Source organism: Apus apus, chromosome 23 (genome assembly GCF_020740795.1).
Source record: "Apus apus isolate bApuApu2 chromosome 23, bApuApu2.pri.cur, whole genome shotgun sequence".
In the NCBI taxonomy this organism is placed as follows: domain Eukaryota; kingdom Metazoa; phylum Chordata; class Aves; order Apodiformes; family Apodidae; genus Apus; species Apus apus.
In genome coordinates, this window is record NC_067304.1 from 5,120,382 (window position 1) to 5,138,186 (window position 17,805).

The 17,805-nt window shown below is 52.9% G+C and overlaps 2 protein-coding genes across 2 annotated transcripts in view; both read left to right on the plus strand.

Moving 5' to 3' along the window:
* Window positions 1-852: 852 nt before the first annotated feature.
* Window positions 853-4,827, plus strand: LOC127393594 (complement receptor type 1-like). The gene is made up of 7 exons (XM_051638846.1): window positions 853-932; window positions 1,071-1,250; window positions 1,720-1,902; window positions 2,439-2,627; window positions 2,822-3,001; window positions 3,460-3,659; window positions 3,906-4,827. Exons 1-7 carry the CDS (start codon window positions 914-916, stop codon window positions 4,065-4,067), a joined length of 1,113 nt encoding a protein of 370 aa, XP_051494806.1. The 5' UTR covers window positions 853-913; the 3' UTR covers window positions 4,068-4,827.
* A 9,289-nt stretch (window positions 4,828-14,116) lies between these two features.
* The window catches only part of LOC127393846 (CUB and sushi domain-containing protein 1-like), a 71,439-nt gene continuing 67,750 nt past the window's right edge, over window positions 14,117-17,805 (plus strand). Inside the window, 7 exon segments of the mRNA XM_051639332.1 lie at window positions 14,117-14,633; window positions 15,074-15,265; window positions 16,058-16,249; window positions 16,409-16,505; window positions 16,666-16,751; window positions 16,847-17,038; window positions 17,582-17,653. Of these exon segments, the coding sequence (XP_051495292.1) occupies window positions 14,564-14,633; window positions 15,074-15,265; window positions 16,058-16,249; window positions 16,409-16,505; window positions 16,666-16,751; window positions 16,847-17,038; window positions 17,582-17,653 (901 nt within the window). The 5' untranslated portion in view covers window positions 14,117-14,563.

A 17,805-nucleotide genomic window follows, 5' to 3' on the forward strand; every position in this document is an offset into this window, starting at 1 on the left:
TTTTAATTCGTAGGAGTTCTTGGAATTCCATTGTGCCAGTCCGAACATAATCCCCAGTACCTGAGCTGAGGCCTGGGAGGGGGACCCCTAGGAGTGTGGAGATGCTCTTTCCATGGGTGCTGGTATCAAAGGCAGCTCTGCCCAGGCGTGGTGTGGGACGTGACAGTGCTGGGGATGCTGCTGCACTAGGGTGTGAGCTGGGGGTGATTGTAACAGAGGCACACGGTGTCTTGGTGACCTGCCAGCACCTCTTGTAAGGCATGAGGAAACCCCAGTGCTGGCTGCCTTCTCATCAGCCATTTCTCTGTAATTGCAGTTTGTGACCCCCCAAATTTGTGAGCCCCCAAATATTTCTGATGGGAGTCAGGGTAGCTGGACAAAAAGGATTTTTGTTGTGACATCAGGGATGCACAGGTATGGGAGATGGAGCCTCTTCTGTAATGGGAAGCTGGAGGTGGGGTGCCTGGAGTCACCTCACCCCCGAGTTGCAGGGGAGTCGTAGTGCAATGTGCTAGAGCAAGGAAAGGGCAGAAATAGTGTTTGGTGATGAGTGATGGAAACACCATGTTTGGAGTCCTCCTGCTGCTGGCTGCTCAAGCACACTTGTTAACCCCTGATCTCTCTGCTTCAGTTGTTGCATTTGTTAAACCAATTCATCTGCTCTTACTCAGAGGGAGGTGCAGTGGCAGCTGGTGACTGTAGCTGTGTCGGGTAAGAATACCCCTGAAAAACCCTGTTTGCTTGGTGATCCACAGAGGTTCAGTGTCCCGTCCCAGATATCCCACACGGGCGGCTGAAGCCTGCACAGAACTTCACCCAGGGCAGCGTGGCCACGCTCGAGTGTGACCCCGGCTACATCCCCCTGGGTGCCACCACCGTGCGCTGCCTGGGCAGAGGCAGGTGGCACCCACGGATGCCTGCCTGCACCCTAGGTAGGCACAGCTTCTTTCTGGGGTTTCCACCCTTGTCTGGGGAGCAGGCTGGGCTCCTCCAAAGGCAGGGCTGAGCTTCATCTCTTCTGGAGACCTCCCAGCTCTGGAGGTCTGTGTTGTCCCCTGCTCTCCCACCAGGTCACTGTTCCTTCCCTCCTGCCATCAACCACGCAGAGCGAAATGCTCGGGGCGAGTTCCTAGTGGGGACAACTGTGACCTATTTCTGCAGACCTGGATACGCTTTGATCCCTGATGTCTCTCCAATAACTACTTGCCTTGAAAATTTCACGTGGTCGGTGATCCCACCGCTGTGCCAGAGTGAGTGCTCCGTGGCCTTCCCTTCGCCAGCAAAGCATCAAGTTAATGATGATGTGGAAATGCCATCATTTTCCAGATGCTCACCAGGGCTTTTTTGAGCCCTCTGGCTCAAACTTTGGCTCTCAATAATAATAATCGTGCTGCTCAAAGGGCAGTGTGGCTGCAAGGAGACAGCTGCAGCTCCCGGTGATTACTTGCCAGTTCAATCAATGATGCAGTTAGGAACGTATCAGCCCTTCAGCACAATTTATAGCTAATCACAGGGCTTAGACCGCTTTGCCTTTGAGAAGAAATGGTCCTTATCATGTAATTACCATCCCTGAGCATGCTGGGTCTGGGTAGGGGTGTCTGTCAATGCTAACAGGGTCAGCAAGGTACTGCCATGGGAAAGCACCCTGGTGTGAATGTCTCCTGCTCTCTGCTCCTGACCCCAAGCACAGCAGCTCTTCCTGATGCTGGTGTTCCTCAGGGGTGCTGTGTCCCAGCCCATCCATCCAACATGGGAGAGAGATCACCCTCCGGACAACAGACTATGCTGTTGGACACCAGGTGGAATTTCAGTGTGACCCTGGCTACATTTTGAGGGGCAGCCAGAGGATCCAGTGTGGATCTGATGGGATGTGGAGACCTCCTGTGCCCTACTGCGACAAGGGTGAGCTGGGAACTGCAGCTCCACAATGGGTGGGAGCAGCAGGGACAAAATGGTGTATTCTGGGCATCTCTTCTTGGGGATGGTGGCGTTAGGAGAAGGAATCCAAGTCACAGCATTAAACAGCTTTAAGGTTTTAATCTTCTGTCAAAACTGTCATTAGTAAAGTCTGTTGAGTGATGGGGCTTGCAGCTGTTTTCTCACAGGACTGCTCAAGGTGTTTATGACACTAAAAATTCCCTGACTCTGTTGATGAGCAGAATCATTTCTCATGGAAGAGGGGATACGGGAGGGTGGGCTGAAGAGGAAGGGGATGGGGAAACATGCTGCAGTACTGGGGCTGTGGTGTGCCTAGCTGGGTCAGTTTGGGAACACTGGTAGAGCCAGAGCCAAAGCCGGCAAGGAGCAAGGGCAACTGAGGAGAGCTTCCCTGGGTATGAATACCGAGATCTGGCTTCTCCTGGTTCTTCCCTGCACTTCTGCCACCCTGAACAAATGAAGGAAATCTTCATTTTTTTCCTTTCTCGATTCTCTGGCAGCCTGTGACCCCCCTCCACAGATCCCCCACGGGCAGCACTCTGCCGTGAGAACGGAGCGGTTCCCCTACGGCTTGGAAGTGAAGTACAGCTGCGCAGAGGGTCTGTCCCTCGTTGGGGACGAGTCCATCTACTGCACCTCGGACGACGGGGAGGCCCTGGCGTGGAGCGGCCCTGCCCCGGAGTGCCGGCGTGAGTGGCTGCTCTGCGCAGGCTGGGGCTGGGGGCAGGGGCTGGGGCTGGGGGCAGGGGCTGGGGCTGGGGGCAGGGGCTGGGGGGGACGGGATCCCGCGCCCTGCCCCGGGCCAGCAGCGCTGAACCCGCAGCGGTTTCGTGGCCGTGCGGCTCCCGGGCGAAGGTCTCAGCCCCGCGCTCTCTCCCCGCAGTGGTTCGGTGCCCCAGGCCCGCGGTGCAGGGGGCTCGGGTGGCTCCGCAGAGCTTCAGCTTTGGCTACGGGGCGGCCGTGCGGTTCTCCTGCCAGGAAGGCTTCGAGCTGCGCGGAGACGCCGAGAGCCGGTGCCTGGAGGATGGTGCCTGGCACCCTCCCCTGCCCTCCTGCCAGCCAGGTGGGTGCCAGACTCTGTCAGACTCTGCCAGCCCTCGGCCTCCTCTAGTGCCTTCCCCTCTTTGCAGAAGTGGCTGATGTTTTCCAGGCAATAGCTGCATTTTTTTTTGACAGTCCTGTGTTGAGGAGGCTCTAAGACAGTCCAGGAGACTTTATTGATTTCCTCTTCAGTGTGGTTTCTTACTGACAAACATCAGTTTGCAGGCTCTTGCAGAGGGATGCCTGAATGGAGACACTGCCAGGGAACAGAAAACACTTCTCAGGGGCTCTTCTTACCCCTCACTCTCCCCTCTTGAACTGCCCCTGGAAGTAACTTTGCTTTAACATTCGGTTTCACAGCTTCACAGACTGAAGTTCACCTGCACTGTCTCAGTCTCCAGACATTTCTCAGGGTTTTTTTCTACCTATGTGATAATGACCCTCTTGCTGAGCTGCCTTCTGCTCTTGTTTTCCTTTCAGTTCGTTGTCCAGAACCACAGGTGGCCAATGGAAGGCTGAAAAGCCCTTCAGAGGATAAAATGGGGTACCAAGCAAATGCCACTGTTACTTTTGAATGCCTTGATGGGTACCAGTTCTCAGGTGATGGAGACATGTCTCTAGAAAACTCTTGGACAGCCACATGTTTGCCTGATGGCAGCTGGACACCGTTGCCCAAGTGTGTAAGTACCATGGTCTGGCTGAGCTGGAATGCTGCTGCCTGGGCTCCAGCATGAGGGATAACTGCTTGAACTTCTTCAGAGCTTTTGCTTTCTGGGGCTGCCTCGGGGTGGTGTGTGGCAAAAAGGACAGAAGTTCAGGCTCAGAGCTGGGGCGTGGGTGGCTCTGCATCTGCTCCATCTGCTCCATAGCAGCCAAACATGCTTCTTTCTGGGCTTTGTTTTGTTTTGTTTTTTTCTCTCTCACAGAAGAAAGCAGGTGATGCTGCTGGATGTGAGGAGGTTCATTATATCAGAGAGGTCTTTGATTGTGGTGTGCCTATGGCAGAAGTGAAAACCCTGCTGGAAATAGAAAAACTGTTTCTGGAGATCAAAAAACTAAAGGTGGAATTAGAAAACTTGAACAAGTGAGTTCTGTAATGCACTGAGATGATCACCTTTCCTTTGGTGACATATAGGTGGTATAAGAAGGCTCCTGGTGACTTTGTGGTTCATGCTTGCATGTTTACAGCCAGAGAAATAATAACCAATGCCTGGGAAGCTGCTTTTGTTCTGCTAGAGCAGAGGGGGATTTTTGATCTTTTCCTGAAATCCTTAAGTTTGATTTGTTATTTAACAAACATGTTTTTTTAACATTTTATTTTAGGAAGCATAGTAAGAAACTAATTTGAGCCACTTTAAGCCACTGAATTAACTGTCCTAAGCTGAGGGGAGAGGGACTGGACTTCCAGCTGAGAGGACTGTTGGGTGGGTCTCTCTGAGGGTGCTGCTGCCACAACCTTCTGGCCAATGGCTGGAACACATGCTGCACCCTCTGCCCACCCTCTGCCACAGCATCAACATGCTTCATCTATCCAGAAATAGCAGTGAAGGAAGTATTTAACTGCATGCTTTCCTGCTAATCTAGCTTGTGATTTCTGTTCATCTAGTTAAGGGCAGTTCCATAGAAGTACATTTGTAAAGGCTTCTATTTGCTTCTTCCATTGATTTGTAACAGGCAGCAGGTTTCTGTCCCAGCACTGCAGGTGATGGATGTCTGTGGGGGTGTCATCTTCCTTGTCCTTATTTCTGGCAAGCAAATGCTAAGAAATATATGTTGTAAGTTTAAGCATAGAGAATCAGACTGCAAATCTTGTTCTTATTACTCAATAAAGGATGAGCAGTTCAGGTAGCTCTGTGATGCAGCAGTTATTCCTGCCCTGAAGGGCTGCAATGAAGGTGTGGGTGTAACCATGGGGGTCTGGGAACCTGTCGGGTTGGCTGTGAATTTAGGCAGGTTTCCAGTGCAGTCCCATGGCTGTTGTGATTCTGAGGTGAGCCCTGGCAGTGGGTTTGGCATGGCATGGCACAGCTTGGCAGGCAGCTGTGAGCTGAGGGCACATGCAGTGCTGCATGCTCAGGGGCAGAAGGAGCAGTCCTCCCCTGCACAAGCAGTGTGCAGCAGTGTGTCATGGCCAGGTGTGTGCTTTTATGAGTTATTAGGATTGCTTTAAATCATAGAGTGCCTTGGGTTGGAAGAGACCTCTAAAGGTCATCTAGTCCAACCCTCCTACAATAAGCAGGGACATCTCCCACTGGACCAGGTTGCTCAGAGACCCATCCAGCCTGACCTTGGATGTCTCCAGAGATAAAGCCCCCACCACCTCTCTAGGCAACCCGTTCCAGTGATCCACCACCCTCATATTAAAGAACTTTTTCCTAATGTCCAACCTAAATCTACCCTTCTCCAGCTTGAAACCATCACCCCTTGTCCTATTGTCAGATGCCCTTGTGAAAAGCTCTTCCCCAGCCTTCTTGTAGGCCCTCTTCAGTTACTGGAAGGTTGCTATAAGGTCCCTCCAGAGTCTTCTCTTCTTCAGGCTGAGCAACCCCAACTCCCTCAGCCTGTCTTCATAAGAGAGGTGCTCCAGCCCTCTGTTACTAGAGCCTAAAACACAACATGCAAGGAAGAGCTGTTGTCACCCACCTTTACACAGAAGGATGCTTTGACAGTGCATCCCCTGCCTCACCACATCCTGGTGAGATCTGCCATGAGAGTCACCCTCAGACCCACTCTGGCTCTCCCTGTGCCACACGGTGAGCAGGGCTGTGCCCTCCCAGGTGGCACCTCGCTCACCTCTGTGCTGAGCTCTCCTGGGACTGCAAACAGAAAGTGTCTTATCTCCCTGTGCAAGGCATGAACCCTTTGTGCATGAATAAGAATTGGGTGTTCCCTCCTGCCTGTGCCTAAGAGTGTTGGAGCCCTGTCTGATGTCAGAGGGATGTTTCAGAGTGTTAGTCAGTAGCAGATGTGTTTGCTCACACCCGTTCCTCATTACAAGTGAGTCAGGCAGTCAAGAAAAAATTGACAAACAAACAGAGACATGCTTCCCCCCCCACCCCCCTCCCCAACTCTGCTTATGGAAAATCTGTCTTGCATTACCTGCCAGCAAATAACTAAGCAGGCATTTTCTTGCCCTGGATACAGCCTGGGCTGGGTGGGGGTCTTTTCTGCTCTGGAAGCATTTGGTTTGGGTAAAAGTGTGCTCACTGCTGGTCTCTGGCCAAATGAAAGAGTATAAAAGGGTTGAGTTATTCCCCCATCCCTTATGGTGGGGCAGGAGGACCAAGAGGTTTTACCAGAGCCTGTGCCTGGCAGTTGTCCCAACCCCTGGCTGCTTGTCACTGCTGGAGGGTTTAGCTCCATGGGTGTTCTGGAGAAGGTTTCCATTGCTCCAGAGGCCTGGGCATGTCTGCCGTGCTGCGCCTCCTCCAAGCTTCAGAAACAGCCCCTTGGAGCCGGTGGTGCTGGACAGAGGAGCACAGGAACTGCTGCGATGGAGCCTGGACAGCCAGGATGGAGGCACCTCCCGGGCACCCTGAGCTGCAGGACACCTGCTGGTGCATGGGAGTCTGCCCACCCCACACTGCTAATGGCCCTGCTGGGGTTCCTGGCCATGCCTGTGGCTTGTGGTGAGTACAGGGATATGGGATGTGTGGGGAGGACCAGTGAGACCTGTCCAGGTCCCACCTTGCTGCCCAGGGGCTGGGGTGGGTGATGCTATCACCTCCAGGCCTGGAGACCCATTGCTTGGTGCTCCCGTGGATGGTTCCATGGATGCAGCCCTGCTTGGTGCCTTTGCCCAGAGTTTGGGAAGCCTGGGCCAGCCCCCCTGCCCTCCCGGGATGCTGGCTGGGGCACGGGAGGGGCCAGGAGAGGGGGTTCTCTCTTCAGGAGGTCTTCTCCTGCTGCAGGTGACTGTGGACCCCCACCTCACATGAACTACTCCAGGCCATCCAGTGACGAGCACACCAGCAGCTTCCCCGTCGGATCCAGGGTGACTTACACCTGCATCCAGGGCGCCATCAAAATCCCCGGGAGGTCGGACACGGTGCAGTGCCTGCCCGGCGCCCGCTGGTCGAAGCTGCCCGAGCCCTGTGGCCGTAAATACCCCCTCCCTGCCTGCCCCTCGCTCGGCTTCGCCTTCCCGCCCCCGAGGGTGGCTGCTCTGCCCTGGCACCAGCCCCCCCAGCCCCGCTTCCCTCGGCTGCTGCTCCGCAGAGGCGGGGCAGGACGGGTCCTGCTGCGCGGGCTGTGCTGGAGCCGGGGAGCGCGGGGTGCAGGGCGCTGCCCACGGAGCAGCTGGGGACTCCCGAGCTCCTGCCGGCCCTGTGCCTGAGCAGCTGATGCATCTTCCTCTGGGCTTTGCAAACGGTGCATCCAGCGGAGCAGCAGCGCGGTGGGAAGCAGGACTAACCCGCGGGAACCCCGCAGCCGCCCCAGGGCGGGCGGCCGCAGCGCTGCCGTGGTGCCCAGGTTTGCTCCGCTGGCTCCAGCCGCGGCTCCTTCAGGTCCACTTTCCTTGACTGCCAGGGAGCTGCCGTGCCCCGACCAGGCTGCGCTTTGCTGCCCTGTCCAAGGCCGATGAGATCATTAATTTCTTTCCCGTTGGGACCAACGTGAGCTACGTCTGCCGCCCCGGCTACGAGAACACCTCGGAGAGTTCCCCCACCAGCACCTGCCTGGAAAACCTGGCGTGGTCGGAAGCTGCTGAGCTGTGCAGGAGTGAGTATCTCAGCTCCCCTTGTCAAACACCCGCTGTGGAGCTGTGGGCAGCTCAGGCAGCTGCTCCCAACCCACGTGCTGAAATGCAGCTGCGTCGTTGTCATCCCAGCAGCTACATGCTCAGCACAGAATTAGGTGGATATTCCTTGCATGAGTACTTAGGACTGAACAACACCAGTGCCCCTCAGCAGCATTGTTTTTTCTCATTATTTTCCCCGCTGACATGAACATGATCTATTTTGATTTTCATCTTAGTAAATCCGTTCACATCTGGACACGGCACGTGCACAGAAGTGCCAGTTTGCAATTCTGGCATTAAACTTCAAAATGTGTATTTCCTGATAAAAGCCATATTATGTTAAGACTGATGGTGTGGCAGTGACACATCTTTCACAGCTGAGTAACTGACTGCCAATCTACTGAGGTGGAAATACCTCTGCAAATAGTCCTCCTGCAAGATGCTCTCAGGGACCTGCACCCACAGCTGACTGGCTGCTGCCAGCTGGGCTCTGACTCTGTGAAATGGGACACTTCAAGACCTTGGGTACAAGCCTCTGTCCCTTAGGTAGCCTCCTTTCTTTCTCTCTCACCTTGTCACCACTAACACAGGGCTGGTTTCCCACAGGGAGGTCCTGCGGGGAGCCGGGGGCTCTGCGGGGGGGCCGGGTGGTCCCACTCACAGACCTGCTGTTTGGGGCACGGGCGAAGGTCTCCTGTGAAGATGGGTGAGTGGTGGGCAGTGCCTGAGCTCTGCCACACTGGTGCTCAGGCACCAGCCTGGGAATATAACCCAGTCCAGTGCAATGAGCTATTGGGCACAGACTGGACTGCTGTGGTGTTGCTCCCAGGGCAGAGTGTGGGGCTGAGTTTCCCACTTGAATTACAGCTCTGGGCTGGGAGGGCACAGCTGGAGGGGAGGGCCTGGGGTCTGAGTCTGGAGCTGCCTTTTCCTTTCAGTGTCATCCAGAGGAAATGTCACAACCCCAGGATATCTATACCTACAGGGCTGGTTCTGCCATCACTTTGTAACTATAGACTTCAAAACAGGTTACTTAAAATATTTTGATTTGAGATACGGTTGAGACATACTGAATAAAAAGGGGTTATATCTGAATGTTAAAAATTCAGTGATGTTGAGTTAGGCAGCTGCAATGAAGCACAGTTTCCATCAGGCTCTGAGCTGACTCACTCTTTCTGCCTGCTTTCCATCAGGGCACACATGCAGCAGCCTGACCTGCAAAGTTAAGCTCTTAAGGCACCAGTCAGTATTCCTCCCTCCCTGGCAGGAGCTCGCTGGCATCATCTGGCTTGTTCTGTCAGTCTCTGCAGCTGCTTCAGATGTGACAGTGTCTTTTTTCTCCAGATAGTCCCTTAGGAGGGACATTGAGGAAATGACAGCATATCCCACCCTTCTGGGGTTCAGTTCATCTTCAGCAACACACATCAGGGTGGAGGGATAATGTTATCCATCTAAACAAGATCAGATACTATTGATCACATCCAGATTACAAATTTTTTTGAACTGGAGGACAAAATTCAGAGATTGGAAAAGGAGGATCCTGGCAGGGAGCAAGGCAAAGGAGCTCTCCTGTTAACTAGCATGTAGCTGCCTCTCTGCTTGCTTTAAAACTGCCTTGGCTACAGTCCTGATCATGCCTGTGCCGGGGGGGTGGGAAGTGTTCTCACTTTCTGGACAGTTACACAACTTTTTCTGTGTATTTTCACTTAGGTACAAATTAGATGGGAGAGATTTCATCCAGTGCCAGCTTAAAGGAAACAATGTCGAATGGAGTAAACTTCCAACTTGTGAATGTAAGATTAATCCAAACTCACTTTTGACTTCACTTCAGTAGATCCTGCTCCCAAATGTCTAGCCTGACCCCATCCCCAGACATTGGTTTTGTTGATATTATGTGACAGATCTGTCACCCACCCTGCAGCTGAAAAATACCCACTTCACTGCTGACATGGTATTTCAGCAGTTTGGTTCCCACAAGACCAACATATTTTCTCATGACTGCAGGCAGCAGTGAGGTGGTGGGGTGGGATTTCAAGGAATCACAAGCCAGAGCTTGGCAATTTGCCTGTTTATTTCTGTGACCCTTAGAGTGAGGGGGGAAAAAGATGTGTCAACAGAAAGAAAAGAGGGGATGGAGACAGAAGGCAGTGCTCGTTACCCTCCTTCAACTGTCCAGAAAGTTTATTATCTTTGGTGAACTCCTAAGTACCATTTTCATGACCACTGAAGCTTTTAGCAGTACTTGTGTCCATCTTCTTTCCTGCAGTAATTACCTGCTCTTCACCTCCTCGAATTACCAATGGAAAGCATGATGGAGAAGGTGTAGAAAAATTTCCATATAACTCAACAGTGACTTACAGCTGTGCCTCTGGCTTCCAGCTGGTTGGGAATGGGAGCATCCGTTGTACAAGTATGGACAGAAACAGCGGAGCCTGGAGTGGAGCTGCGCCAGAATGCAAAGGTGGCTTCACCTGAGCTTAGTGTTTGTTACAAGTTCAGCCTTTGGTTTGCACCAGCTTAAAAGATCGTGATTGGTTAGCACAGGGCATGGCTGGTGTAAATCATACTGCAGTTTTAAAGAGGAAAAAATGGAGGGCTGCTGGGGGGAGTGAGGAATGAAGAGGCTGTGCAAGGAGGGGGCAGCACTTCCAGCAACGCTCGCCCTTCCTGCCCTAGAGAGAAGCACACCTGGCAAACCTGCAGCAAGAGGAATGGGAAGGAGTCCTCCTCCCCAGGGTGAGTTGAAATGATTCCACATGAAGTCCCATGTTTCCTGACTGAATTTTCTCCTTTTATCACATTTCTGTGGACAAAACAAAACAAAAAAAAGCCGTTTGATGACTTTCACACTGTGATTTTCTTTCCTGTCAGGTTCCCTTGGAAATGGCATCCAGCCACCTAAGAAAGCTTCCAAGTGGGAAATGAAGCTCAGCCTTTATAAAAAGTCACTCCAAAATACCATCTCCTTCTCCCATTCTTCTTCTTTCTCCAGGAAAACAGGTCAGGCCTGGAGGCTCATTCACAGCTCAGGGGACCTGGGGCTCTCTGGTTGTTCCCAGTCCTACATCTGGAGTTCTAATTTTTCCCCCATGTTTCTCTGCAGTGCCGTGGGGCTGTGCTGCCCCAGCGTTCAGGTTTGTTGTACCTTTGTACAAAACCCAAACCTACTATTCTTCTGGGACCAGCCAAGGATCCATGTGTTTTCCAAAGTACATGGGGATCTCTGGCATCCTCCCCCAAGCTGGCTGCTTTGACAACTTAAAACGGTCTAAAGTTGCATCATTTTGTGGAAGTGAGTGATTTTTTTTTTTTTTTAATTATTATTTTTTGGTCATGTTCTTTTCTTCTTCAAGTTTTCTCTGTAAAACTAAATTTTTTCTCTGGTTGGGCATCTGGTTCAAAGCTAAGGGTTGACAACACTGACCTCCTCCTCTTAAAAAAACTTTGCTTTGTATGAAATGTATATTCATTTATGAGTTGTTTCCTTGCCCTTGTGTTGTTAGAGATTTTGTTTAGCCCCCTTTCCCCCAACCATTTTAAAAAGCAAGAGAGCTTTATACTCCATAGCCTTAAGAGTGCTGAGGCTTCTGTCCTTGGTGCAGCAGTGAGAGGCAAAGCACTAACACCAACCTTGTTTCACCCCAGAGAGGTCATGGGCAGCCAGGAGCAGCAGGACGTGGCAGAAGTGCTGCTACAAGAGATTCCCCATCCGTTGCAAAGGATTATTTTACCCATGAAAAGGGTTAGTGTCAACAGGGTTGGAGATGGTGTCTGAGTGGGAATTATAAGCCTGGAAGTGCCAAAACCAAAACTCCCCCGGCAGAGTCAGGCTGCCCAGCTGGAGATGGGCTGAAAAGCATTTCTCTAGTGTCAGGGTCAAGCTGAACTTGCCCGTCCCTGAGCTGCATCTTTTGGGTCAAACCCGGAAAACCTGGCACCCCTGTCATGGTGGACTTGGTGTGTGAACCTGCACAGCCTGTGGCTGTCACACAAATGCCCACAATGGCCCCACGCAGGTGCAGTGGGGCCAGGAAGGATTTTCCCCATTGCTGCATCGTTACTCAAAGGCAGGGTTTGTTCCAGCCTCACCAGGCTGACAGCTGGGACTGTGCCCTAAATGTATTATTGTAATTGTGAGATGTTTTAATATTCCAAGAAATTGATTGAATATTACTTAGGAAAGAGTTGGCTGTTTCCCACAGCTCCTCCCAGCTGAGTTTTTTCTCTCTTTCAGGATTTGCCTCCTAACATCCTGAAGCCAGTTACCATTCCCTACTGATCCAGCCAGCCTTTCTCCAGGCTGGGGGTGGGAAGCTGTGGTTTCTCAGGAGCTCCTCAGGCCATCTGCAGAATTTCTGGTGGAGCTCAGTTATGTCACAACACGCATGACTCTGTGTTTCCACCCCATACGTTTCCTGGCTTGCTGGCAACACTGACCTGGTGCCATAACATCACTGTAAATACACAGACTCACAGGATAGGCTGGAAAAGGCTGCAACAGAGCAACTGGGAATGTCAGATTTATGCTGTTGGCTGCTTACCACCTTTGTCCCATACAGAATACTCGGTGGTCTGTACTTAGGTGCCTTTCCGGGGTTTTATTTCTGTTTATTAATAAATGGTGGTTGTTTCTAAAGGACAGCCTCTCAGTTCAGTCACCTGCTGTTCCTTTTTTGTATTCTATGTTCTTTTCAGGCAGGTATCAGCTATGACAGAGACCTCAGTAATGTTCAGATTTGCTGTTTAGTCAGTTCTTTATCAGCACTGTTTCCTATTTATTCTCTAAAGGGCCTCTTGGGTAAGTTTGTTGGAAAGGAAAGAAAATCCATGCAGTAATGCTTGGGAATGTATTTCTAGGGAGTGGTCTGAAAAAGAAAGCTGGAGGGATTCACACCTCCCTTACTCCTGGGTGGCCCTGGGGGTCCCGAGCAGCCCCCCTGCAGCTGCTCCCCCTTCAGTGCAGGCAAGCCCAGGGAGTCAGTCCCAAAAAGGCTTCGGGATCTGTGGGTGACGTCCCGGGCTGCTGCCCTGCACGGGGACAGCAGGAGAGCGTGGGAGTGGGCAGGGTTTGTGTGGAAAGCCAAGAGCAGCTCCGGCAGCTCCAGCCCTGGTTGTGCCGGCTGGTTGTGCTGGGAGGCTGGTGCTGCTGGTCAGGCTGGTGCTGGTGCTGCTGCTGCTCAGGCTGGGGCTGCTGCTCAGGCCGGTGCTGGTGCTGGTGCTCAGGCTGGTGCTGGTGCTGGTGCTCAGGCTGGTGCTGGTGCTCAGGCTGGTGCTGGTGCTCGGGGCAGGGCGGGTCGGGCTCCCCCGGTTCGTGCTCTCGCCTCTGCCCTTGCCATCTGCCCGGCCTGATTTCTGCCGCTCGGGGAAGGGATGTCAGGGCAAGATAAAGCCAGAGGCCCTGGCAGCCCCGGCGGAGCTGCTATCGCAGGGCTCAGCTGCCGGGGCAGCTCCTGCCCGCGGGGTCTCGGGGCTTCCGCGGTTACTGGGACGTGCTGTTCGGAGCCCGGTGCTCATGCAGGTACCGATGTGTCCTGCCTGGCGCAGGGAGGGAAGCAGTTCGGGATGACGGGTTAGTCTGGCCTCGGTTAGAAGGGGGTTTCACCAGCTGAAACCTCAGCCCTTGGCTCCTCTGCTGCAGCACGAGCCGAGCCGCTCCCGAGCAGCCCCGACGTGACAAGGAGTGTTTGCCAAACACTTCTCATCTTCTCGCTGTCCCTCGCTGAGGTCACTGCTGCAAGCGATTACCAGAGAATTCCCCAGCATTTAAAAAGTATTTTTTTTTCTCTGTTAGCAACTTCCTTGTGCGTTACACCCCGAGCCAGACCGCAGGTGACCTGTAAAACGGGACATCTCTGGGTAATTTTTTCAATGTGTTTGCAAGTAAGTAGTTTAAAGGAAGATGTTATCCAGGCTGCTTGACTCCCCCCTTCAGAAAACACCTCTTGGTCTCATTGCAAATGCTTTTGTTACATAAACCTGGAGCTTAAATTGTGTTGGAAAGGGAAATACGGAAAACAAAAAATGAAAAAATCACTTTGGGCTTCTCAGCGGACACATCTCGGTTTCCTGGATAACACGGGCAGACAGAGGGGGGCAGGAAGGGACAGGCAGGCTGCTGCTGGCTGCCCTTTCCTCGGGGTGGGGGGGGGCTCAGGGATATCCCTGAGCCCCTGCGGCCAGCACAGTGTCCTGTTCCAAGAATTTTGTGTCAGAGAGAGTTACAGAGGAAGTGCTGGTCTCCCCACTGCGCTGTTCTGTGCACAGTCGTTAACAGAAGCAGCTCAATCAGCAGCTTCGAAGTGGGGCTGATTTTTTCAAAGAGCGCTGCCTTTGTTTGGCTTTTGGACTTGTTTGTTTGGTTTTGGTGTTGGTTTGTTGTTGTTTGTTTCCTTTTTTTTTCCCCCTATTTTTCTTTTTCTCTTTTGCTTTTCTCCTTTGGGAATTGACAGCTTCGGGGAGGTGTGTCCTCGCTGGAAGGTGCCGCGAAAGCGGAGGCTGAGGCAGAGGCTGCCCCGACAGCTCCGCTGCGTTGCTCTGGCTGCCCAGCGCTCCTCTCGGAGCAGGACGCGGGGAGCGCTCCCCGACTCCTCGCCGCAGATCAGACTTTCCTCGGGAGCATTCCCGGAGCTGGGATGGGGGGGTTGGAGCCGGGAGGCGGCCGGGCTGCGGGGCTGGGGCGCGGCGCTGGCTCCCACGCGTGCTCCTGACCGGCCCCGGCGCTCCCCGCCCTGCGGGGGCTGGGGCGGAGGGCAGGGACCCCCGGCTGCCCGCCCCGGGCGGTGCCCCCTGCCCGCCCCGCTGCCCGTGCCCTGCCCGCCCGGCTCCAGCCGCCCCGAGGACACGATGGGCTCTGGGCGCTGCCGCCCGCTCCTGCCCGCGCTGCTGCTGCTGCTGCTGCTGCCCACGGCGTGGGGTGAGCCCACGGGGAGGGATGGGGTGAGGGAGGCGTGGGGTGTGCGGGGAGCCCCGTTACCCTGGGGGTGGGCTTCTTGTGCTCTCTGTGGGTGTGTTCTGTGTCCGTGAGTGTGCTCCTGTGTCTGTGTGCTCCGTGTGCCTGCTCTGTGCGCGTGTGCTCTGTGTGCTCCATGCATTTTCGTGCTCTGTATTCATGTATGTGCTTCATATTCACCTGTGTGCTCCATGAGCTCCATGTCTGTGTGTGTGCTCCATGTGCTCCATGCATGTGTGCTCCATGTCTGTGCTCCCTGTGGGTGCTCCATGTGCTCCACGGTGTGTGCATGTGGTGGGTGCATGTACCACTCTCTCCTGCAGACCCTACATGTGCTTCTGGGCTGTCCCTGCTCACAGAGCTTTAGTAGAAGCCCCACGAAACCCGGGTGTGCTTTGCTGCAGGTGACTGTGGGCCCTTGCCCAACATAAGCCACGCGGAGCCCCCAGACGACACCAAACTTCGGGGAAGCTTCAGTGTCGGCTCCAAAGTCACGTACAGATGCCTGGAAGGTTTTGTTAAACGCCCTTTGCTGTCGGACACCACGCAGTGCCTTGCCAACTCCCAGTGGTCCAACCTCCCGGAGTTCTGTGGTCGTAAGTGTTTCACGTTTCCTGTAACGTATCGCTTGGAGACACACGCTGCTTGCGAGAACATTTACTGCTTTAGCAATACTGTTTCAAGAGCTTCCTCATCTGAAGTGACACAGGATCGAGTTCAAAAATCACTTGCTGTAACTTTTCTTCGTCTATTGGAGGCGTGTGCTGGTGCTTGTGTGTTAATAATAGCTCAATAGGCTGGGGAAGCGCAGGGCTGAGGGGCAGAGCTGTAAGGGGAGGTGCTGGCCACGTAACGAGGGGAAGGTTTGGCACTGGGGGTTTGCAAACCTCTGCAGCCAGAGCTGGCTGCACTGCCCCACCTCAGTTGCTCCTCCAGTGGAATTGGCAGAGGAGGCAAGAACTGTGCTTGTGAACAATTGAAAGAGGGCAAATTTTAGCACTTATAATATTTTTCCCTTAAATAGTTAACTAGGAATAGTTTTGAACTACACAAATTACCAAATACTTTCTTATCATATTTGTGGTATCCCTGTGTGGTATCCATTCCTCAGCTTGCCCAGGGAAGCTGTGGCTGCCCCATCCCTGGAGGTGTTGAAGGGCAGGTTGGATGGGGCTTGGAGCAACCTGGGCTGGTGGGAGGTGTCCCTGCCCATGCAGGGGATTGGGACTATATGATATTTAAGGTCCCTTTCAACCCAAACCATTCTATGATATTCTTAGGGAGGTTTGTCCATTACCACTTGGATTTATGTTTGTACACAGCTGAATGCAAAATATTATTATTTTTGCTCTGTAACTGTACACTTTGGTTGTCTCCCCTGTCCCTAGGGAGCTGTCCCAGCCCACTACGTGTGAGTTTTGCCAGAATATCACAAAAAGATGAAACGCAGAATTTTTACGCCGTTGGCACCACGGTGAACTACGTTTGTCGCCCTGGCTATGAGAACACCACGGACCAGCTCCCCACCAGCACCTGTCTTGACAATTTAAAGTGGTCAGACATTCCCGAGCTCTGTCACAGTGAGTGTCCCCACTCAGCATTTTTTTCATGACATTTAGCATAAAAACCATCAGCTGCCTGGTTTGTCGTTGCTGTACTGTTACAAAAAGTGTGTCTGGGTTGTTATTCTTCTATCCTTGTGTTGTCCTAAGGATAGTACTACTCTTCTTTTTTTTTAGGGAAGTCTTGTGGTATTCCAGCAAATCCAGAACATGGCAAAGTCATTGCAAATAATCATCTATTTGGTGCAAGAGCAGATGTAGTTTGTGACCGTGGGTGAGTGTGAAGCCAGCTGCCCACTGCATCCCAGTCCCCTGGCCAGAGTCACTGGAGTGTGAGGGGCTCTGCCTGCTGAGACCTCGGTGTCCCTCTGGGGTGACAAATTCTTAGTTGGTGACAACAGACTGATGTGGGGATGTGCCTTTTCCCCCTGCAGGTACACATTAATGGGGGCATCAGCTCTCGTCTGGTGTTCCTTAAGGGGAGGGCAAGTTGCCTGGAGTTCCCTTCCAGCTTGCCAGGGTAAGTGAGGTTGTCCAGTGCTCATCTGGAATATCCCAATTGAGAACCAGTATCCCAGGCACCACCTCCTGAACTCTTCTGTTTTTCTCCCCCAGCTATTTCTTGTCCTCCACCTCCAGCCATTCCCAATGGGAAGCACAATGGCAATGATACAGAGTTCATGTACAGCTCTGTGGTGATGTACACGTGTGACCCAGGGCTCCAGCTTGTGGGAAATGAAACTCTTCACTGTACAACAGAGAACGGGGTCGATGGCATCTGGAGTGGGTCTCCTCCCGAGTGCAAGGGTGAGCACTGCTGGGGAATCATCCTGTTCTTGAGTAGATTTTCTTGCTGTGTAGTTAATTAATCCTAATTCCCATCTCTCAGAAAGGGAGGCACCCCAGTCTGCACAGGCATTTCTGTAGGGTTGTTTCCAGGGGAGCATCATCTGCCTCCAGCAGTGATGGCTGGCAGGTCCTGGGCTTTGTAAGGCACCAGGCTCTGCTGGAGAGCCCTGTGAGCACCATTGTACACAGCCTCACTTTGTTCCCTTCAAGAGGAACAGTCAGAATTTCAATACATGGTGTGTGAAGTGCATCAGTAACTGCAAAGCTGGTGGGTTAGACCTTGGAGTGGATTTATATCTAATGTCCAACAACACCTGGACAATGCAGCCAAGTGGAACAGCAGACTTTCCTCCATCCCTAAGGCTTGTGCTGTCACCAAGTGGCCCCTGTGTGACTGTCCCACAGCTCTCACTGGTGTAGCCACAGATGCACAAGTAACCTGTCCATGCTACATAAAGTATAATTTTTTGACTGGTTTTCGTTTATTTGTTCTCTCTGTAGTCAGCACTGCAGCAGCCACCAACCAAACAGAGCCCTCGGGAGCAAAGACAGCAGAGAATCCTTACTGGCTAGGTGAGAGCTGAGGAGAGGCTCTGCCTCAGGGTCCTTTTAACTGCTGGAACTGCACCACCTGGGTGCCTGTGACTCCTCGAGCTCTTGGTTTTCATTTCTGCTGCCTTCATTTCTTTTGGTGGGTCCTTTTTCCGGTTCCTAAGGTGTTTGCA

Bases quoted from the DNA above. Each gene is read 5' to 3' on its own strand.
- LOC127393594 (XM_051638846.1), top strand. The intron at 2,628-2,821 runs GTGAGTGGCTGC...CTCTCCCCGCAG, and splicing joins CCCTGCCCCGGAGTGCCGGC to TGGTTCGGTGCCCCAGGCCC. The intron at 3,660-3,905 runs GTAAGTACCATG...TCTCTCTCACAG, and splicing joins GGACACCGTTGCCCAAGTGT to AAGAAAGCAGGTGATGCTGC.